This window comes from Notolepis coatsorum (genome assembly GCF_963971535.1).
Source record: "Notolepis coatsorum genome assembly, chromosome: 7".
NCBI lineage: Eukaryota > Metazoa > Chordata > Actinopteri > Aulopiformes > Paralepididae > Notolepis > Notolepis coatsorum.
Window position 1 is genome coordinate 32806763 of NC_140171.1, and position 18950 is coordinate 32825712.

General features: G+C 43.1%; 2 protein-coding genes across 2 annotated transcripts in view; both read left to right on the top strand.

Moving 5' to 3' along the window:
- Window positions 1–10041, top strand: part of pcyt2 (phosphate cytidylyltransferase 2, ethanolamine) — a 50588-nt gene extending 40547 nt beyond the window's left edge. Inside the window, exons 11-12 of the mRNA XM_084319342.1 lie at window positions 3324–3412; window positions 7786–10041. Of these exons, the coding sequence (XP_084175468.1) occupies window positions 3324–3412; window positions 7786–7915 (219 nt within the window). The 3' untranslated portion in view covers window positions 7916–10041. The remainder of the gene's footprint in view (window positions 1–3323; window positions 3413–7785) is intronic.
- A 1002-nt stretch (window positions 10042–11043) lies between these two features.
- gnav1 (guanine nucleotide binding protein (G protein) alpha v1) overlaps window positions 11044–18950 on the top strand; it is an 80763-nt gene continuing 72856 nt past the window's right edge. The window contains exons 1-2 of the mRNA XM_084318556.1: window positions 11044–11645; window positions 12023–12114. Coding sequence (XP_084174682.1) covers window positions 11516–11645; window positions 12023–12114 — 222 coding nt within the window. The 5' untranslated portion in view covers window positions 11044–11515. The remainder of the gene's footprint in view (window positions 11646–12022; window positions 12115–18950) is intronic.

The following is an 18950-nucleotide window of genomic DNA, read 5'->3' on the forward strand; positions in this document are numbered from 1 at the left end:
TGATGTCATTATGAGCACCTACCTGAAACAAAACAAGAACGCTGAAGCCCTCTCCATATCCTCTATCTTGTTTAACATGTTGAATATTGCTCTTGCTTTTCCTATTCTTGCCCTTACGTCTTCCTCAGTCCCGCCATCCACAGCTATAACACTACCCAAGTATGTGAATTTGTCAACCTCTTCCAGTGTCTGACCCCCGATGGTTATGGGGTTCGTGCTTTTATTATTGACTCTGATTACTTGAGTTTTTGGTCCATTTATTTTGAGCCCAAGTCCAGCTGCAGTTGTTTCTAGCAGCTGGGTTTTGTCTTGCATCCGTTGATGGTTGTGTGAGAGTAGTACGAATTCATCGTCAAAGTCCAGTCTTCGAGGTGCTCCATTAGACTCCACTGGATGCCAGTCTTTTTATTGGTTGTGGTTTGTCTCATGATCCAGTCGATGCATAGGAGGAAGAGGAAGGGGGAAAGTAGGCAGCCCTGTTTCACACCGGTGAGCACTTTAAAGTGTTCTTGTGCACATCCGTTATGTAACACTTGGCATTTCATGTCCTGATACATGTTCTTGATTATGCTTATGTATTTTTTAGGGATTCCATAGTGTGCCATGAGTTTCCAAAGCAGCTAGTCTACACTATCAAATGCCTTTTCAAAATCAATGAAATTGACATAGACAGGTTCGTGCCATTCCCACAGGCCCACGCCCACAATCTAATATATATATTTTTTGTTTTGACAAGTCGATTATTAATTTGAATATAGAATATTAATTGACAGCCATACTTTTTTTTTTATTATTATTCTTTTCCCCCCTCCTTTTTCCTCCGATTTTCTCCCATCCCAATGTTAGTCGTTATGCCAATTCCCAATCCCCTTCCTGGTCGCTGCGCACTTACCCCCCCACAGTCGGTCTGGGAGAGTGGAGGCTATCACGTGCTTCCTCCGACACACGTCTAGCCAATCAATTGCTTCTTTTCACCTGGCAGCGCGGACTCTCACTGAGAGCGTGTAACGTGTGGAAAGATCACACTACCGCCCTTAGATCCTATCCGCGCTTAGCAGGCGCCCCGACCGAACTGTAGGAGTCGCTGTTTACAACGACCCGGACCCACCCCGCCAGCTTCTCCCACCCTCTAATACTGCCAATTGTATTAGTGTGAACGGCCAGCCAAGCTGGTGACAACCCCGGAGCTGTGAGCTGTGAGCTGGATTCGAACAGGCGAATCCAGCGTCTCCGGGGTTGGTGACGAACGCAATCTCCGCTATGCCACCTGACCGCATTGACAGCCATACTTAACAGTTACTGCATCACCCCTGAGTGGCACATGGAAAGCCAAATAAATAAACTTAAACTTTCCCCCATCAGCTGGCTCCACTTGTGCTGTGGTTAAAAATGAGGTTCATGCTAAACAGACGCCGCTTTCTAAAATGTCATGTATTGGTGAATTTATGGAGATTCAAATGATAGAGATTTGTCTTCTGGTAAAACCTTACTTTAGGCTGCCAGTTAGAGTGAAAGGTTTAATTTGCCTCGAAGGGACACAGAGAGGGAGCAGCGTAGGGGCACACACACACACACACACACACACACACACACACACACACACACACACACACACACACACACACACACACACACACACACACACACACACACACACACACACACACACACACACACACACACACACACACACACACACACACACACACACACACACACACACACACACACACACACACACACACAATGGCAAGCAGCAGCACAAGAATGACAGTAAAAGGAGAAAGTGCTTTTGGGAACTTCTGGTATTTTTGTGGATGTCCAAGTTGCCTTTTTTAGACAATAAAACCGTGGTTTATGGGTAAACCACATTAGACCGAGGCGGCTCCTGGCCGTGGCCTTTTGCGGTGTTCCCATACACTGTTGTTTCTTAGAAGACTTAATCGCTGTTTCGAAAGAGCTCCCTTGTGTGACCCCAGAACCGCCCCTCAGTGTTCTCTACATGTTGACCCATGCCCTTGAAACTGATCATTATGTTGTTTATGGAGTTGTGATCCAGCTCTGTCCAGGCATGGTGCTAGACTTTTCTGTAGGGATGTCCTAAGCAGGCCTGAAGGATCGGTGTCGGAGCCGATCGCGGCATATTTTAATCAATCCGTATTGATAGGCATCGGCTATATTAAGCCCGATCAAATTCTGATCCGTTTTAGGTAAAAAAAAACATTAACACTTTGAGTGCCACGCTGTTTGGTTAATTTACCCTTAGAATGCCAGCCTTTCTAGTCGTTTCCGTGGTCGTTGCACTATGTTTGCGAAGCTGTGTGTGTGTTCTGTATTATAGCTGTAGAGACACGGTGTGGCCCATTTCGACCAACATTACTTGTAGTCCAGCATGGGAGTAATAGTTTGTTTCCACACACTGTAGTTTGTAGTTTATTACACGCTAAACAGCACGCATTTCCAAGATAATAGTCTTTTTTCATAGATCGCGAGATAAAACGCATTATGTGCAATAAGCCCAAACCGTTCTAGCTGATCCCCTGAAACCCTGAATACAAATCACAGGTATATGACTTGTATATATGTATCATCAAGGGGGGGGGGTCGTTTTGACTCAAAACTATGATCGCGTCGGCCGAGCATGTTTTTCGTCCGGTGAAACACAGAACTGTGATTCGGTAGAATAGACATAGAATGTACCTTACCTTAGCCAGAAGGTATTCCAAAAGAATAATTCCAAGTGATCCCATCGCCATCGCGATTACTCATGTATATGTGTATACGGGAAATAGGTTTGAGGCGATAAAATCTCCGAGCGATCGCTCTGTCATCTCTGTATATATCTATATCTGTGTATATATATATATATATATATATATATATATATATATATATATATATATATATATATATACGTATATCTATATCTGTATATATCCCATACATACACTTTTCCTTATACCACTGACCAGTATGGGTTACTACCATAGTATATTTATACTTGTATCACTGTATATAATATCATGATTAACATATTTACTCAGCAACTTTGTTATATATATTCCATTTAATCACTTGTTACACTGTATACTACTGTATATACACAGCATATTACACACCTGTCCTGTATATTGTTATGCACTTTACTGTTACCTTGCACTCTGGTTAGGTGCCAACTTCTTTTCGTTGTACTGTCTGTACTTGTACTTGTACTGTACAATGACGATACATTTGAATCTAATCCAATTCTCAGGGTAACAGATAGTCTTGATGATCTGTAGGTGTGTGTTTGATGTCTCTGTTTGTGTGTGTTCTGCTACAAGGAGCCTAAGAAGAGGAACATCTTCCAGACTGTGGACAGTGGGAACGGCCTCACAACCGATGATATCGTCCAGAGGATCATTGAGAACAGGTCAAGGATCTCCTTGTTCTTAACTCATTGACCGCCACGCTCTTTTCCCATCTTTACTCAATGGCGCCAGCGTTATTGACCATTTTAGAGATGTTTGCAGACCCATCGTGTGTTCTGTATTATAGCTATGCAGACAATAGTATGGCTCATTTGACAGGCATTGTTCATAGTCCATCACTGACTAACCAGTTAATTTCTACATACTGTAGTTTGTGCACTATTACATGCTAAACATCGCCCCTTTCCAAAATAATCCAGTATTTTTTCATGGATCGCGAGATATGACGCGTTATATGCAATATGACCAAATCGTTCGGGTTGCTCGCCTGAAACCCCAAATACTTCCAAATCAAAGGTATATACCATGTACATGTGTCTTCACAAAATCATCAATTATTCCTGATAAATTTATAATTTAAATAAATAAATTGGAAATGCAACATAACTAAGCTGGTTAGAATAACAACATGCAACTTGACATTTCTGATCGTCGTTTATCATTTATTGTTGAGCCCCCATGTCAGAAAAATACAAAAACTGTAAAAAATTAACTATACACTTAAATAAAATAATGTATTTGAGATAATCTTAAACTAATTTAATCTATTGAACTGTAGTTGCATTCAACAGGTCGTTATTGCAAAAGAGAATTCGTTATCAATAACCTACCTGTATAAATAAAGGGTAAAAGTAAAAACATAACTGACACATAAGTAACATCTAGGAAAGCAATTCACCTACCGAAATTCAGAGGCTTCTACCTCCTCTGATGTAATCTGGTCTTTCAGGGGGCTTTCTCATTAGGAACGGGTGCTCCGCTCCGTCCTTGAGTGCGAACTCCCCCCCTCCCTCTCCCCCCTCTGGTTTGTGTACACACTGCAGTCTTGGTTCACTCCGGGTTTTGTTTTAGGTTTGCGTTTTGAGCGTGTAAGCTGCCGTAGGCGATGATGTCACACTCGGACGTCAACACATGAATAGTTGAACACACGGTGATGGAAACTGGATGCTCGATATAAAGAAACGAATAACCAATAAATATGAAGTTATCTTTGAACCTCTGTTGTCAAGCCTTGTCAATATAACCCACCCCCTTTCCTCACGAATGGAACTGGTGTCGTGGAGTCCGCTTTGAGCGTTTCCAGGGTTAGCGGCTAACGCTAGTTAGCTTAGCCTAGTTATTGGATAACTTAGTTAGCAGCTAACGTTAGCCCATTGCTCGCGTCAATTATATTGCATGTCATTGAAGGTCCGCGCTGGTCTGTGTCTAATGAAATTACAATTGCATGTCATTGAAGGTCCGCGCTGGTCTCTGTCTATAATGAAATTAGAGGAAAGTTCTGCGCTAAAGCAAGCCTCATCTCAGCCGCGACGCGACAATGTTATATAAAAATAACGTAGGCACAAAAAAGGGCTCCTTGTGCAGTTTTGCTATGTTAATTGGACAAGTAGAGAGAGGGAGGGAGAGAGAGAGACTGCTCCCCCGCTCGCCCCCACCCGTGCCAGCTCGTGTTCTCTCTCTGTCTGAGCAATGACCAATGAGCATGGCTATTTAGCTAGCGTTGGCTATCTCACGGAGATAAAACTGGGGACGAGGTTAGCGTTAGCTAGCGTTAGTTTACCACGTAAATGAATGACTAGGATGCAAAGCATTGGAGCATTTCGGGAGCATATGCGACTAAAACGGTCGCAATTTCGAGCCCTTTAGATTTTCCTAGTCAAGGAATCAAATTGTCTGCTATGGCTGCATGCGTGGCGCTAACATTATTGTTTTAAAATGCGCAACTGTCGGAAAAACATGGCATCGATAAGAGGAATCGATAGTCACGGAGGCATGCGATTCCAGGAATCGGACAATTAGGAACCGGCTCCCAACGGATATACAGTACTGTTACATCCAGACATTTATGACATACAAGCAGGGGAGGAAATTAGGCCACTTTACTCGCCAAATGCGAGTATTCTTTATGTTTGGCGAGTGATTCATGAAGAGCACTCGCCACACGAGTAGTAAACAAAACAAAAAAATCATTCTGCAATCTGCTGATTCGCTCACTGGCACAAGCCGAACTCTGACCCCCCCCCTTATGATTCCTCCCATTTGCGCCTCATAATAATCCATAACCAATGAACATCATCGTTGCGCTCTAAGCTCCTCCAATGAACACTCGTTTTCTAGAAGATGCCGCCCATCTAGGGGAAGTGGACAGACCACTGCGTGCGGCCCTACAGACTCCTGTCATCGGCTTGACAACGTAGACAAAAACACATCAGTGGATGAAAATAATTGCATGTAGAGTCGTCGCTTTCGGATATCAGTGCGGTCTGGCATGGGGGCGAACAACAGCACGCGACGCGTCTCCTTCGAGTCGGATGAGAATGACAAGTGGGCGTGAGGCTAACTCAAGTCAACCAGCATTAGCCGGCTAGCTACCTAGCATGTAACAAGCTACCATAACGCGTGTTCAACATAGTGGACTATACTGAGCGGCTTTGCTTAAATGCAACCAAGTGACATTTTATTATTACCGAATTATTACCGGGTTTCCCCCCATATCACCACTCGCCCATATGCCCTTCACAACGGTGATGTTGTCATACTTGTCATTCAGAATACACCTGCTGAACCCCTAGCGTTGACATGAGATTCGATTCCAATGTATTGTCATCATACAGCACAAGTACAGTACAACCAGAATACGTTTGGCATCCAACCAGAGTGCAAATGTAACGAGTCAAGTTAAAGTTGTTTTATTTAGCTATTACATTACAGTGAAATGCTTGGTTCTTTCACTGCCCATCCCAGTCCAGCCCAGCCCAACCCAGTCCAACCTAGACCAGCCCAGCATCTTTCACTGCCCAGTTCAGCCCAACCCAGTCCAGAATAGTTCCCTCTTTCATGTTAATATGTGATATCCTAATATTTTGAAGAGTAGAGACGGTGTGATTAATATATGTTTTATGCTAGAGTAGAGACACTTATTAATGTTTTATGGTAATAAATATTTTAAAGAGTAGAGACACGGTGTGATTATTACTATGATTGAAAATCAATTTAGACGAAGACATACAAAGAAGTAATTATCACAATTAGCGATTTATTTATAGCTGGTAAAAAATCAGTTTGGCTGGTAAAAAATATCATATACTCGCCAGTTGGCTGGTAAGCCAAAAAGTTAGTTTCCTCCCCTGCATACAAGATATACAAATATACAGGACTGTTTAACACATTGGGCGCCAAAGACGAGTAAACTCGTTTTTAGATCCTTTGATCTTTTTTCTCTGATCCCCGTTCTAAAGCATCATCCGGATCATTCTAGCCATCCCTGTGTCATTTGTATATGTTTGAATTGCAATGCCGATCAACTATCACCAGGTGGCAGTATCGTCTGTGTCTGAACTGGAATGGCTTGGTGTTGGTAGGGGCCCCTCCTCCTGCTTGAACATAGATTCACATTGATCGCCTTGAAATTCTGTTGCCTAAGCGTATTTGACCATCGAAGCGTGTATAGACATATACACTGGTAATCGTGATGGCGATGCGATCACTTGGAATTATTCTTTTTGGAATACCTTCTGGCTAAGGTAAGGTATATTCTATGTCTATTTTACCGAACCTGAAATGTGTTTTTCTAACGATCACAGTTCTGTGTTTCACCGGACGTAAAACATGCTCGGCAAACACGATCACAGTTTTGAGTTAAAACGACGATTATCTTGGGAAATGCGCAGTGTTTAGCATGTAATAAACTACAAACTACAGTGTGTAGAAACAAACTATCTTTTCCATGTTGCACTACAAGTAATGTCTGTCAAATGAGCCACATTGTCTCCACAGCACACACAGAACACACACAGCTTTGCAAATATAGTGAAACACTGCGGAAACGACTATCAAGCTGGCCATCTAGCGGTAGAGATAACATACATACAAGATTTACAAATATACAGTACATTTTAGGGGGAAGAAACTGTACATCGGAGGGGGTTGGGTGGGGGGGGGGGGGGGTGGTTTGGACATTTACCGGGGCCAGTTTCAAATTGCAGCCTCCCGTAGGTGCTCTTTGAGGGCGGTTTTGAAGGTGGGTAGGGATTCACATTATTTTACGGCTGTGGGTAGGGCGTTCCACATTGTTGTGGCATAATTACGAAACGTGTTTAGCCCCTTGTTTGAGCCGAATCTGGGTTGCACATGATTTCAACACACCACATTTGAACCATGTATTATTCCCTGTAGATTAGGTTGCCAGTGTCAACCACCCCACCACCCACAGAAAATGCATTTTTCTCTCTAAATGTTAATGTGCCATTCTCCAGCCTCCGTCACCATTCACATCTCCTCTCAACCCCCCTCCTCCCCTCCTCCATCCCCCCAGGCTACAGTTTGAGGCTAGAAACCAGAAGAAGGAGGCCAAGGAGATGGCCGTCATCGAGGCCATGAAGAGGAAGGAGGAGGAGGATGAGGAGGAGGAGCAGACTGAAGATGCCGACCAGGCAGCCAAGTAGTACCACTCCCCGGACACCAGACCCAACCGGACAAAACCAGAGTCAGCTGGTCCTGTGTCTTAAATGTGCTTGACCATTATTCTCCCAGCTTAACCCAAACTGGACCCGCAGGACCCAGGAGGGATCCAACTCTACAACTGGATCCTGCTGGGTTGTATATGGCCCAATGGTGCCAGCCAGTCTAAACCTGTCCAATGGGTCCAGAATCTCGTGTTTGATTATTTGGTGTGGCATTGTTGTGTTTTGTCTGCTGCATGGGCCTGGTTTACTCAGCGATCAGAACGGACTATTCCAGCCCAAGTGAGACTAGATTTGTCTTTACTAAAATAATTTGACATGTGTTTTGAATCAGTCTACAGAATACCAGTACACCCTTCCTTCCCCACGAGAACTTGAAACAGATTACAGTTATTTGAATCATGAATTATTGATTATCTCTATGAAACCATACACTGTCCCTCTATATTTTATCATAGCGACACGTTGAGTTTATAATTGTAACAATAACTTATTTACCTTTTTTTTTGTTTTTCTTTTTTTTACGTCTTTGCCGGTTATGTTTTTAGATTTTACCACACACGTTTTAAAAAAATGACCAGATCATGGATGCGTGGTCAGTGAGGAGGAACATGGCTCACTCAGAACGCAGATTTGTTTTTTTATTTCCAGAAGAGACACTGGCCTCTTCTCTTCACAATGAAAGAACAGGGTTTGATCTCCAAAGTTAAATTGTCATCTGTGATAATAATTTCATTTAATTTGAATAACAACCTTATTATTATTATTATTATTATTATTAATATTATTATACTGTAGTATAATAATTTTAACAACCTTGATTTTAACCTCAATTTGCACCTAGGATGTGTGTGGTTGCACGCACCTGTATGAATGTCTGTATATATTAATGTGTGTGTGTGTGTGTATACATATATATACGTGCGCTGTAAATTCTAGTAGTGCCTCGTTTCTTCCTTCAGGTCTAAGCTAATGTAAGGGCTGTGAAATATTTTTAATTGCTACTTCAGATCTACCAGGTGTTCCCAACCTTGGGGTCGGACTCGGGACCCCACATGAGGCCCTCTGATATGTAAACGGTTTCCATAGAAAATGTCCTCATCAAACTGAAGTGACTATCTGATTGTCATTTTAAGTATAGGAAAGCTTTCTCCAACAGCTTTTCGACAGAAATTACACTATGAATTAGGGCCGGGGCGATATGAAAGAAATTCACATCAGTTTAATCATCTGGATTTTTTTCAATATGGATGTATATATTTGTTGACATGTGGAAAATCACAAGATAAATATGAATGTACAGTGGGACATTAAACCAAAACTGCTATTTTCAAAAAACATCCCCTCAAATTAATTTAGTTAATACGTGGTTGTTATCATTCATTTAGAAGACAGAATTGTGCGCAACAATATAATTTCAACACGATACCAATGCCATACTCTATATAATATCGAATTATCGTCCAGCCCTGCTATGAAAACTGTACAATTTTACTGAACTGTCGTCACCCATTTCACATCAAGAGCAGTGCTGGTCCCACACCTGAGGTGGGTTAAACGTTTATTCGCTCAGATGGTGTCTGTCAACTGGTGTGATGTGATTTGAACACAATTTTCACATTATTCAAAATGTTTTTGCTTTTGTTTTCCCGTGTCTTTTTTTCTGTTACCTCGGTTTCGGCATCATCTACCGATCTATCTATCATCCAGGTTGGGAACTCCTGATTTCTATTTGATTGTATACAATTGTTGCATCCCGAGTCTTCCCGTGACTCCCCCTCCTTCCTCGCCTCGTGGTTTTGGGAGAAGGAGAGGACTGAGGATGCGAGGTATCAAAGAATCTTCGGGGGATCCAAGTTTGAATGCAACTATGCAAGACTGTTTTGCAAGCTCGAATGTGATGTAACGGAATAGTCCCTGTCTGTGTGTTATTTTTCAATGTTGTATGAGCCAATTTAAGTGAATAAATAATTCTTCATAGCGCTTGACACGGGTAGGTACCAAGTGTGTATGTGAAAGAGAGAGAGAGAGATGAGGCTATATAACAAATGATAGATTGCAGGAGTTTGTCAACCTCTCCATAATCTGTGACTATCTCATAATAAATACAACGGTCATGGCCTATTAAAAAGATGTACGTTTGAAGTCTCTTCATTTTAGATATTTTCTGACCCCTATTAGTCGAATAGTCGACTAATCGATCGAAAGCAGCCGTAGTCGACTACCAACCTCTTAGTCGAATGGAACAAAAATAATTATAATTTTTATTTTTTTTACAATTTTTTTTTATCATTCTTTCCTAAAGAAAAGAGGTCTAGAAGCGTGGCTAACGCTAATGGCATGCATACCAGAGGCTAACTGCCTAAGAAAACAGGCACAGAGGCACTGAAAGAGGATTTCACCCATCTAATGAACACTAGACTAGACAAATATCAACATGTATCCATCAGTGGACCAATTGCATGCTTTTGCAGAGGACAAGAAGCCTTCCTCGACTCCTTCAAACATTAAGCACCCCCACACAGCCACAGCCCAAATGGAATGATAAATTAAAAAAAATCATAATTTTTGCGACTACAAATCGACTATACAAATCCTTAGACTGGGACAGCCCTTCACAAATCACCACAGGCAGGACTGAACTGGGGTATTATCAGGATTCCATCGTCAGAGGGGTGTGTGATATTGACACGGTGACTGATCTCAGTTGAATAAGGCGCACATCACGGTTGATTGAGTGATAGAAATGAGGCCACAACCTCGGGAACACGGCTGTGGGCCCTGCTGGTCTCATTCACGGAGTCCAGATTAGAGGGGAATAAAACGGCCCCCTCATTACCGACACAAAGGGCCTTTAATCCGGGACCCACGCGCACCCGAGGGGATTATGCGCGAGCGTCAAAAATGTCGCTCTGTACCAACATGGGCAGTAATCTCACGCGCGCGCGCACGCACACACACACACACACACACACACACACACAGGTGTCAGATTCTATCCCCGGAACGTCACTTCCCAGGGAAGTCCGAAACTCCCAAACTTTAGCAAATTGAAAAATCCAAAGTGGGAGGAGAGATCTCATCTGTTGGTTCTTCTTATGGGCTTCGACTGGCGGTGGTGCACTTTTTTAAACCATTTGGCGCACTATGTGACATAACAACTTTGTATTTTAATAACTGGACATTATTTGACAAGGTCATCATTACGCGGCATCTTGATTTATTAACTGGGAGCGCAACACGCGGAACACTGAGCGGTGCGTAACACGGGAGGCTCTCTCTCTGGACACACGGGTGGGTTGACGCACCATTCCAGGACGACTTTGAAGAATGTTTGATCGCCGTCATTATTGGGGGGTTTCTGGACTTGTTTCAGGGTAACAGGTTTACATGGAAAATGCACTCTTGTCAATATTGTCTGCATTGCATTTGCAATATTGACGCAACATAACGCCCACTTGAAAATATTGACTGAACAAGAAGGATGGGACTTCTTCTGCAAACCTACTACTGTGATCCGAACTGGAATTCCATGCATTGTTTTCCTTTCTGAACGGGTGGAGGAGGAGATGAGAGCACAAGATGGGACTGTGTCTCGGTTCCGAAGTAACGGAGGAGGCGAAGAAGGCGAAGATACAGAGCGTCAAGATAGACAGGGACCTGTACGAGTACGCCAAACGTGAGATGAATATAGTGAAGATACTTCTACTAGGTGAGAGTCCTGTCTGCTTTTTTTGCAGTTTGGATCAACAACAAGTGGTTTACCCATCTTGGACAAAGATGACCTTTTGTCACTGTATGCAGAGACAGGCTACAGAAATGAAATGTTGCCATCATTTCCTTATCCCGAATTTATCACCACACTGCTCTCGCTTCCCCCCCCCCCCCCCCCCCCCTCTCTCTCTCTCTCTCTCTCTCTCTCTCTCTCTCTCTCTCTCTCTCTCTCTCTCTCTCTCTCTCTCTCTCTCTCTCACTCTCCGTCTCTACCTCTCTATCTGTCTCTCTCTCTGTCCATACCTCCCTCTCTCTCTCTTTCTCTCTCTCTCTCTCTCTCTCTCTCTCTCTCTCTCTCTCTCTCTCTCTCTCTAGGTGCAGCAGAGAGTGGTAAAAGTACATTGGTCAAACAGATGAAAATCATACACAGTCATGGTTTCACCAAGCAAGAGCTAACCAGTTTTAAGGTTGGATGCCACACACACACACACACACACACACACACACACACACACACATACATACACATTTGCCTATAAAGTGGCCTATACCATTGAATTGCTGAACCTGACTGAGGCCTGATTAGATTACACACAGACATCTCAGTTGTCCTATTAGCATACACAGTGTTCTCTCTAATGGGATTGTTTTAGAATCCTGCCCCCCCCCCCCCCCCCCCCACACACACATAGCTTTCTCTTGACATAGAGGGAGGGGACCAGCTGGATGGAACGTTAGAGGTAAAACATGATAAGAGAGGAAGAATAGTGAGGATATGAAAAATTATACGAGAAGAAGAATAGGATGCATTATGTAAAATGATAAGAGCATAGGAATAGTGAGATATGTAAATGATAAAATAGGAATAGTGAGAATATGTACATTATAAAAGAGGAATAGTGAGAATATGTAAAAGGGTAAGGTGTGAAGAATAGTGACATACTGTGTATGCAAGAGTCATTGTTGCCACAGCAAGGCCTTGAAAAACTAAACTACCAATGATAACTTTCATGGTGCTGGGAGTCAGCTGACCTTGCATAGCATGGGAATAGTCAGAGGTATACCAGGACGTGTGACTATTCTGACCAGGGGGTGTGGCTATTCTGTGGAATAAGAATAGTCAGAGGTATACCAGGACGTGTGACTATTCTGACCAGGGGGTGTGGCTATTCTGTGGAATAAGAATAGTCAGAGGTATACCAGGACGTGTGACTATTCTGACCACGGGGTGTGGCTATTCTGTGGAATAAGAATAGTCAGAGGTATACCAGGGGGTGTGACTATTCTGACCAGGGGGTGTGACTATTCTGTGGAATAAGAACAGTCAGAGGTATACCAGGGCAGGGGGTGTGGCTATTCTGTGGAATAAGAACAGTCAGAGGTATACCAGGGCAGGGGGTGTGGCTATTCTGTGGAATAAGAATAGTTAGAGGTATACCAGGGGGTGTGACTATTCTGTGGAATGAGAAGTTTGACTCATTGGTAAATGTGGTTGAGAATGATAATTAGGGATGTCCTGATCGCATTTTTTTGCTCCCGATCCGATCATGTGATTTTGAGTATCTGCCGATACCGATCTTTACATTAGTAACCGATTTGACACATTTTTGTCAGAAACTGGCGAAGCGAGACAAGCCCCTCTGTTGCCTCAATAGCCCCTTGAGTGCGGTGGCTCACATTACATTCACCCTGAGCGCCTGAGAATGTGCTTCATACGAGACATATTCAAAGTTTCAATCTGTTACGTAATGATTTTCTCCATTTTGGTCTGAAACGCAGACGATAATCCTCACAAATCGAATGTTGACGTTATCCAGGTGAACGTTAACTTCATTCAAGCGAGGCATTGCAATCAATACAGCTGTTTGGCAAAGCACCAGCCGCCTCCCCCATTCCTTTGTTGTTGTTTGTGGCTGTTTCTCAGGTGGCATATTAGATTGGTCATGTTGAACGCAGTGTTGTAGCCAATTTGATGATCTTACCGTGGTTATTTTATTGTATGAAGGTGCTGGGTAATTTTGAAGGTGTCTTGAGATTATTGACTAATTAGCTGGGCAGTGGGCATAGGAGGCGGGGCTCAGATGATCTCGGGCACAGCCTAATTGTATGTGTGTCACAGGTGCGCAGCGGGAGGGAATTGGGGAACAGTCATAGGGAAGCCACACAGTTTTTCAACCGTGCGTGTTTTGTTTGTTTTGAGTTATTTTTCAGGTTTATTTTGCAACACTAGTCATTTGTTTAGGTTACAGTTTAAAGGGGACATGTACTATAAATGTCATTTTTCAGTCTCTAGCATTGTATTATAGTAATAGGAGTTAGTATCAATGTGTTTTAGTGTCTAAATACCATATTGGCGGATTGCTCTGATTCAGCTCAGATAATTTCCTGCTCCAGTAAATTAGTCCATCCTGATTTGAAGGCCTGAGTCACGTCATTCAGGCTCTGGGTAGAAGACAGTGATGTGATTGGCTCTGTGGTTGTGCTAATGCCCGCCCACAATCTACCTAGACTAGACAGCGCACTTCCTCATACTGCGAGGCAGTGAAACCCGACACCTCTGCATACTCTGGAGGGAGAGAGAGAGAGAGAGAGATAGAGAGGGAGACAGACAGAGAGAGAGGGAGACAGCACTGTACAACTGTACAAGCAAAACTGTACATTGGAATATTGACGAAACCATACTTGGTCATTTACTGTACATTGGAGGGGGTTGGGTTAGGACATTTACAGGGGCCAGTTTCGAATTGCAGTCTCCCGTAGGTGTTCTTTGAGAGTGGTTTTGAAAGTGGGTAGTGATTCACATTAGTTTACAGCTTTAGGTAGGGCGTTCCACATTGATGTGGCATAATTGCGAAACGTGTTTAGTCCCTTGTTTGAGCCGAATCTGGATTTAACATGATTTGTGGAGCTCCCTCTGGTGTTGTGATCGTGGTATTCACTGACCTTTGGGATGTATTTTGACATGTACATGGGTACCTTGGTCGTGTAGTGTATCTTGTAGACCAGGCCCATTGCAAGTTGCTGTACTCTGTCGTCTACTCTAAGCCATCCTAGGTTGTCGAAGTGGGCAGGGGTGAGGTGGGTTCTAGGAGTCAGGTCAAGCAGTAGTCTGACCAGTTTGTTTTGAGATGTTTGTAATTTTGTTTTTATCGCCTTTGAGGTGCTTTGGTACCATGAGGTGCAAGCATAGTCGTAGTACCCTTGAATGAGTGCTCAGGGTATTCTTGTTTACCAGAGAGGAGATCCGGTACAAGAATCGAGTTCGTTGGTTGACTTTTTTTATTACCTTGGATGCCATTTTGTCACAGGAAAGATTTGCCTCTAGGATGGAACCTAGGTATGTAATTTCATCTTTCCTTGTGACAATATTGTCACCCACTGTAACTGAGAAGCCGTCGGTCTTGCTGAGTTTGTTATTTGATCCGAAGAGAATGGACTCTGTTTTACCCAGGTGTAATGATAGTTTGTTATCAGCGAGCCAGGTGCAGATTCTGCCGAGTTCTGAGCTGAGGGTTTCTTCAACCTGTAACTTGTTCTTGTCAGAGACCAGCAGGGCTGAGTCGTCTGCGAACAATAACAAGTTGCAGTCACAAGCTGACGACATGTCATTTGCATAAATTAGGAACAGTAGCGGTCCTAGTATGTTTCCTTGTGGAACACCACAGCTCACTGTGAGTGTTCCACAGTTGGCCTGTTCTTTTAATGTACTTGGCAAATAGAGATTAGATTTTAATAATATTATCAATCTTTATAAATCTCCAAACATCATCAGAGCTGTGGGATGGAGACATGAGAGGTGAGCTGGTCAGAGTCTGAGGGGGCTATAGGGAGGTGTAGTGGTTACGTCATTGCTGTTTCCCGCGTGGTCCACCCCTCTTGAAATAGCAATGTATTTCCAATGGACCCATTTTTAAATCGTCTCGTTTAAAACAAATAAAGCATGAACATTGGCATGGTGTACCTTTCTGTTTGTATTCATCCACAATCTATAGCTCAACATGAAAAAAAATCGCAATTAATCCTAAAAGTAGCAAAATAACAACGTTTATATTTTTGTTCACTGACAAACTACACTTAACTTTGGCACTGCTGACTGACGTCACCACAGCCTAGACTCCTGGCTTTAGTCACCCTGACCCAACACACACGAGTGCTCAGATGAACCACGTTACCATTTGTATTTATAATTTAAATCGTATAATGTTAATTCGCTGCATATTATATCACTGTAAATACTAATGTAAATCATTGTTTCGTTGTACATATTGTGTATATAGTTTATAACGTTATTGTTTTTTATGCAACGTTAGTAGCCAAGTGTGACCGGTGTAAATGGTTCTGCGTTGTGTTTCAGTTATGCAAGGGACATCCAGGACTCTGCTTTGTTGAACACAGGTTTATTTCTTTCTCTCAGCCTGTACAATCAAGCAAACAAACACACAGGTTGAGTCAGCAACGGTGCTAGAAGGCTGTGCAACAGTGGCCTTTCTGTCTCATCAACATGACAAGAGAGCGTAACGTTATATATACAGAAATAAACTATTTTTTTTTATACAATTTGACTCATCTGAATTTCTACAGTTCACTGTCTTGGCTCATTTAAAATATTCCACAACACACGCAAGTGACACGGATTGCAAACCTTTCTACACTCACTGAAACATGATAGACTGTCTCTCATGCTGGCCCTGACCGATCCGGTAAGTTCTGCATACAAAAACTCCTCTACATTCCCTGATTTAAAATGGTTCTCTCCTCTTTGTATACGTTTGTCCTCACCAACAAAGTATGCTGCCAGGGAACTTATGGACAAGACAGTAGAAATTGCTAATGTCTAGTACGTTTAGCTAGGTAATGTTAGCTATGGGTAAAGTTAACGTTAACGTTCGTTAGCTTAGTATCAATCAGCACAACTGGCCGTGACGTGTAAGTGTAGTTCTTTTTTAACGACAAATTAAAAACATTATAACTACCTTTTATTTCAACCAAAAATGCTTAAACAATAATGTTAGTGATAGAAGGGAACTCATTTTGTGCAAAATGGAAAGCTTGCCAATGTTCATGAGGCAGAATTATTACAATAGCCGATAATACATTTTCCCAATGATAAATCCCTATACGGGTGGACCTTGCGGGAAACTAAAGTGACGTCAGACTACATCTCCCTATTGGGGACAGGAGTTCTAAACCACATGCCCAGGATTACATCTGAGCGGGTGTCCTCTGGGTTGAGTGTATATCGGAACTCTTTAGAGTGTTCAACTTCTCAGTCTGTCCAGGCCTACAGAGGAAACTAGATCTGGGAGGCTCAGTCAAATCCCCGTCTGTCGTCTACGGGGGACACACATCTGCACACACACTTCCTGCTCTCTGTGTGTCTGGCTGTGTCTGTCTGCGTGTGCTTGTGTGTGTGCGTTTGTGTATGTGTGTGTGTGTGTGCGTTTGTGTATGTGTGTGTGTGTGTGCTTTTGCACATGTGTGTGTACAGTTGAAGAACCACCCCTACCCCCAAACACTGTGGTTGTGGTTAAACAGGAATTTGGCTGTCAATGACGTGCACACACACACACACGCACACGCACACACACACACACACACACACACACACACACACACACACACACACACACACACACACACACACACACTCCCTCTGCCGTCTCTTCACTCCTTTCTCCATCTTCATTTTTCTAGCCAATCATGTCACACAGTCACTCTTCGCTGTCTCGTCTTTGACCTTCTCTCTCCTCCGACCTCTTTCCCAGACTGAAGACTGTATCTCTCGCTATCTCACCTTCCTGCTCCACCCCTCCCTCCCTCCCCCCTCCCCACACCTCCACCCCCAGCCCTCGTCTCTCTCTCTCTCACATACCTCCCTCCTTTCTCTCCCATCGCCTCCTTTCTCAGTTTATCCCTCCATTTCCCAGATTGGAGTTTATCTCCTTCTACTGTATGTATGGAGGTAATTAGTAGGTGATGACACAGAGCTGTCTCTTTCTCTCGTTCATCATTCATTCATCATTCATTCAACATACGGGGGTGGTTAAGGGGAACACTCTTTATATGACTGTACTAATGAGTACAGACACACCAGTGTCTGTTCTAGTGTACAGTGTGTAGTACTAGTGTAGTGTACACCATTGTGTGTGTGTGTGTCTGTGTGTGTTTGCGTGTGTGCATACACGTGTGTGTATATATAGAGAGAGTGTCTATACGTGACATTTGAGTGTACAAATGTGAGGAGGACACCATTTGTGTGGGTGTGTGTGGATCTGTTTGTGTGAGTGCATAATGTGCATCTGTACGTGCATGTGTGTGCACGTGTGTGTGTGAACAGACATATGACTTCACAAATATTTTCTTTGTCCTTGGCAGTTTTCACTAGTCAAAACTAGACACACACACACACACACACAAATACACACACACACACACACATACTGTACACATACACGCTGAAATATGCCAAATGAAGGCCCCAAGTGTTCATAGTTGGGGGTTGGGTGGAATGCATTCCTAGATATTAAGACACCCCAACTCTCTCTCTCTCTCTCTCTCTCTCTCTCTCTCTCTCTCTCCTTCACCATCATACCCTCTATTTCTCTCTCTCTAACTCTCTGTCTCTCCCCCACCACCACACACTCCCCCCCTCTCTCCTCTCTCTAACTCTCTCAAGACAATCATCATTTCTGGAGCACATTCCTGTTTAGAGCTGCACTGAGAGGCATCCTGCTTCCTTTATTGGACCTTGATGACAACAGACAGATGAAGGCTAATTTCGAATAGGTTAACATGGTTACATCTAGCGACGCACCGATACCACTGTTTCACTGCCGATACCGATTTCAAGTACTAAACTTTTAGTATCGGCCAATACAAAGAACAGTATAGACTCAGACCACCAGTTTTACAGAACAGTATAGACTCAGACCACCAGTTTTACAGAACAGTATAGACTCAGACCACCAGTTTTACAGAACAGTATAGACTCAGACCACCAGTTTGACTGAACAGTATAGACTCAGACCATCAGTTTTACTGAACAGTATAGACTCAGACCATCAGTTTTACTGAACAGTATAGACTCAGACCATCAGTTTTACTGAACAGTGGAGACGTGTGAATGTGATAATGGGCTACACTGATTAACTTGACGGACGGACGGACAGACAGACAGAGACACACACACACACACACACACACACATACTACACACAGAGTTGTCTCCTATCTTCCCTGCTGACAGTTGGTTTTGTCTTTGTTCTCAGATGACGCCCTTATTTTCAAGTGGAACAAATTGCAC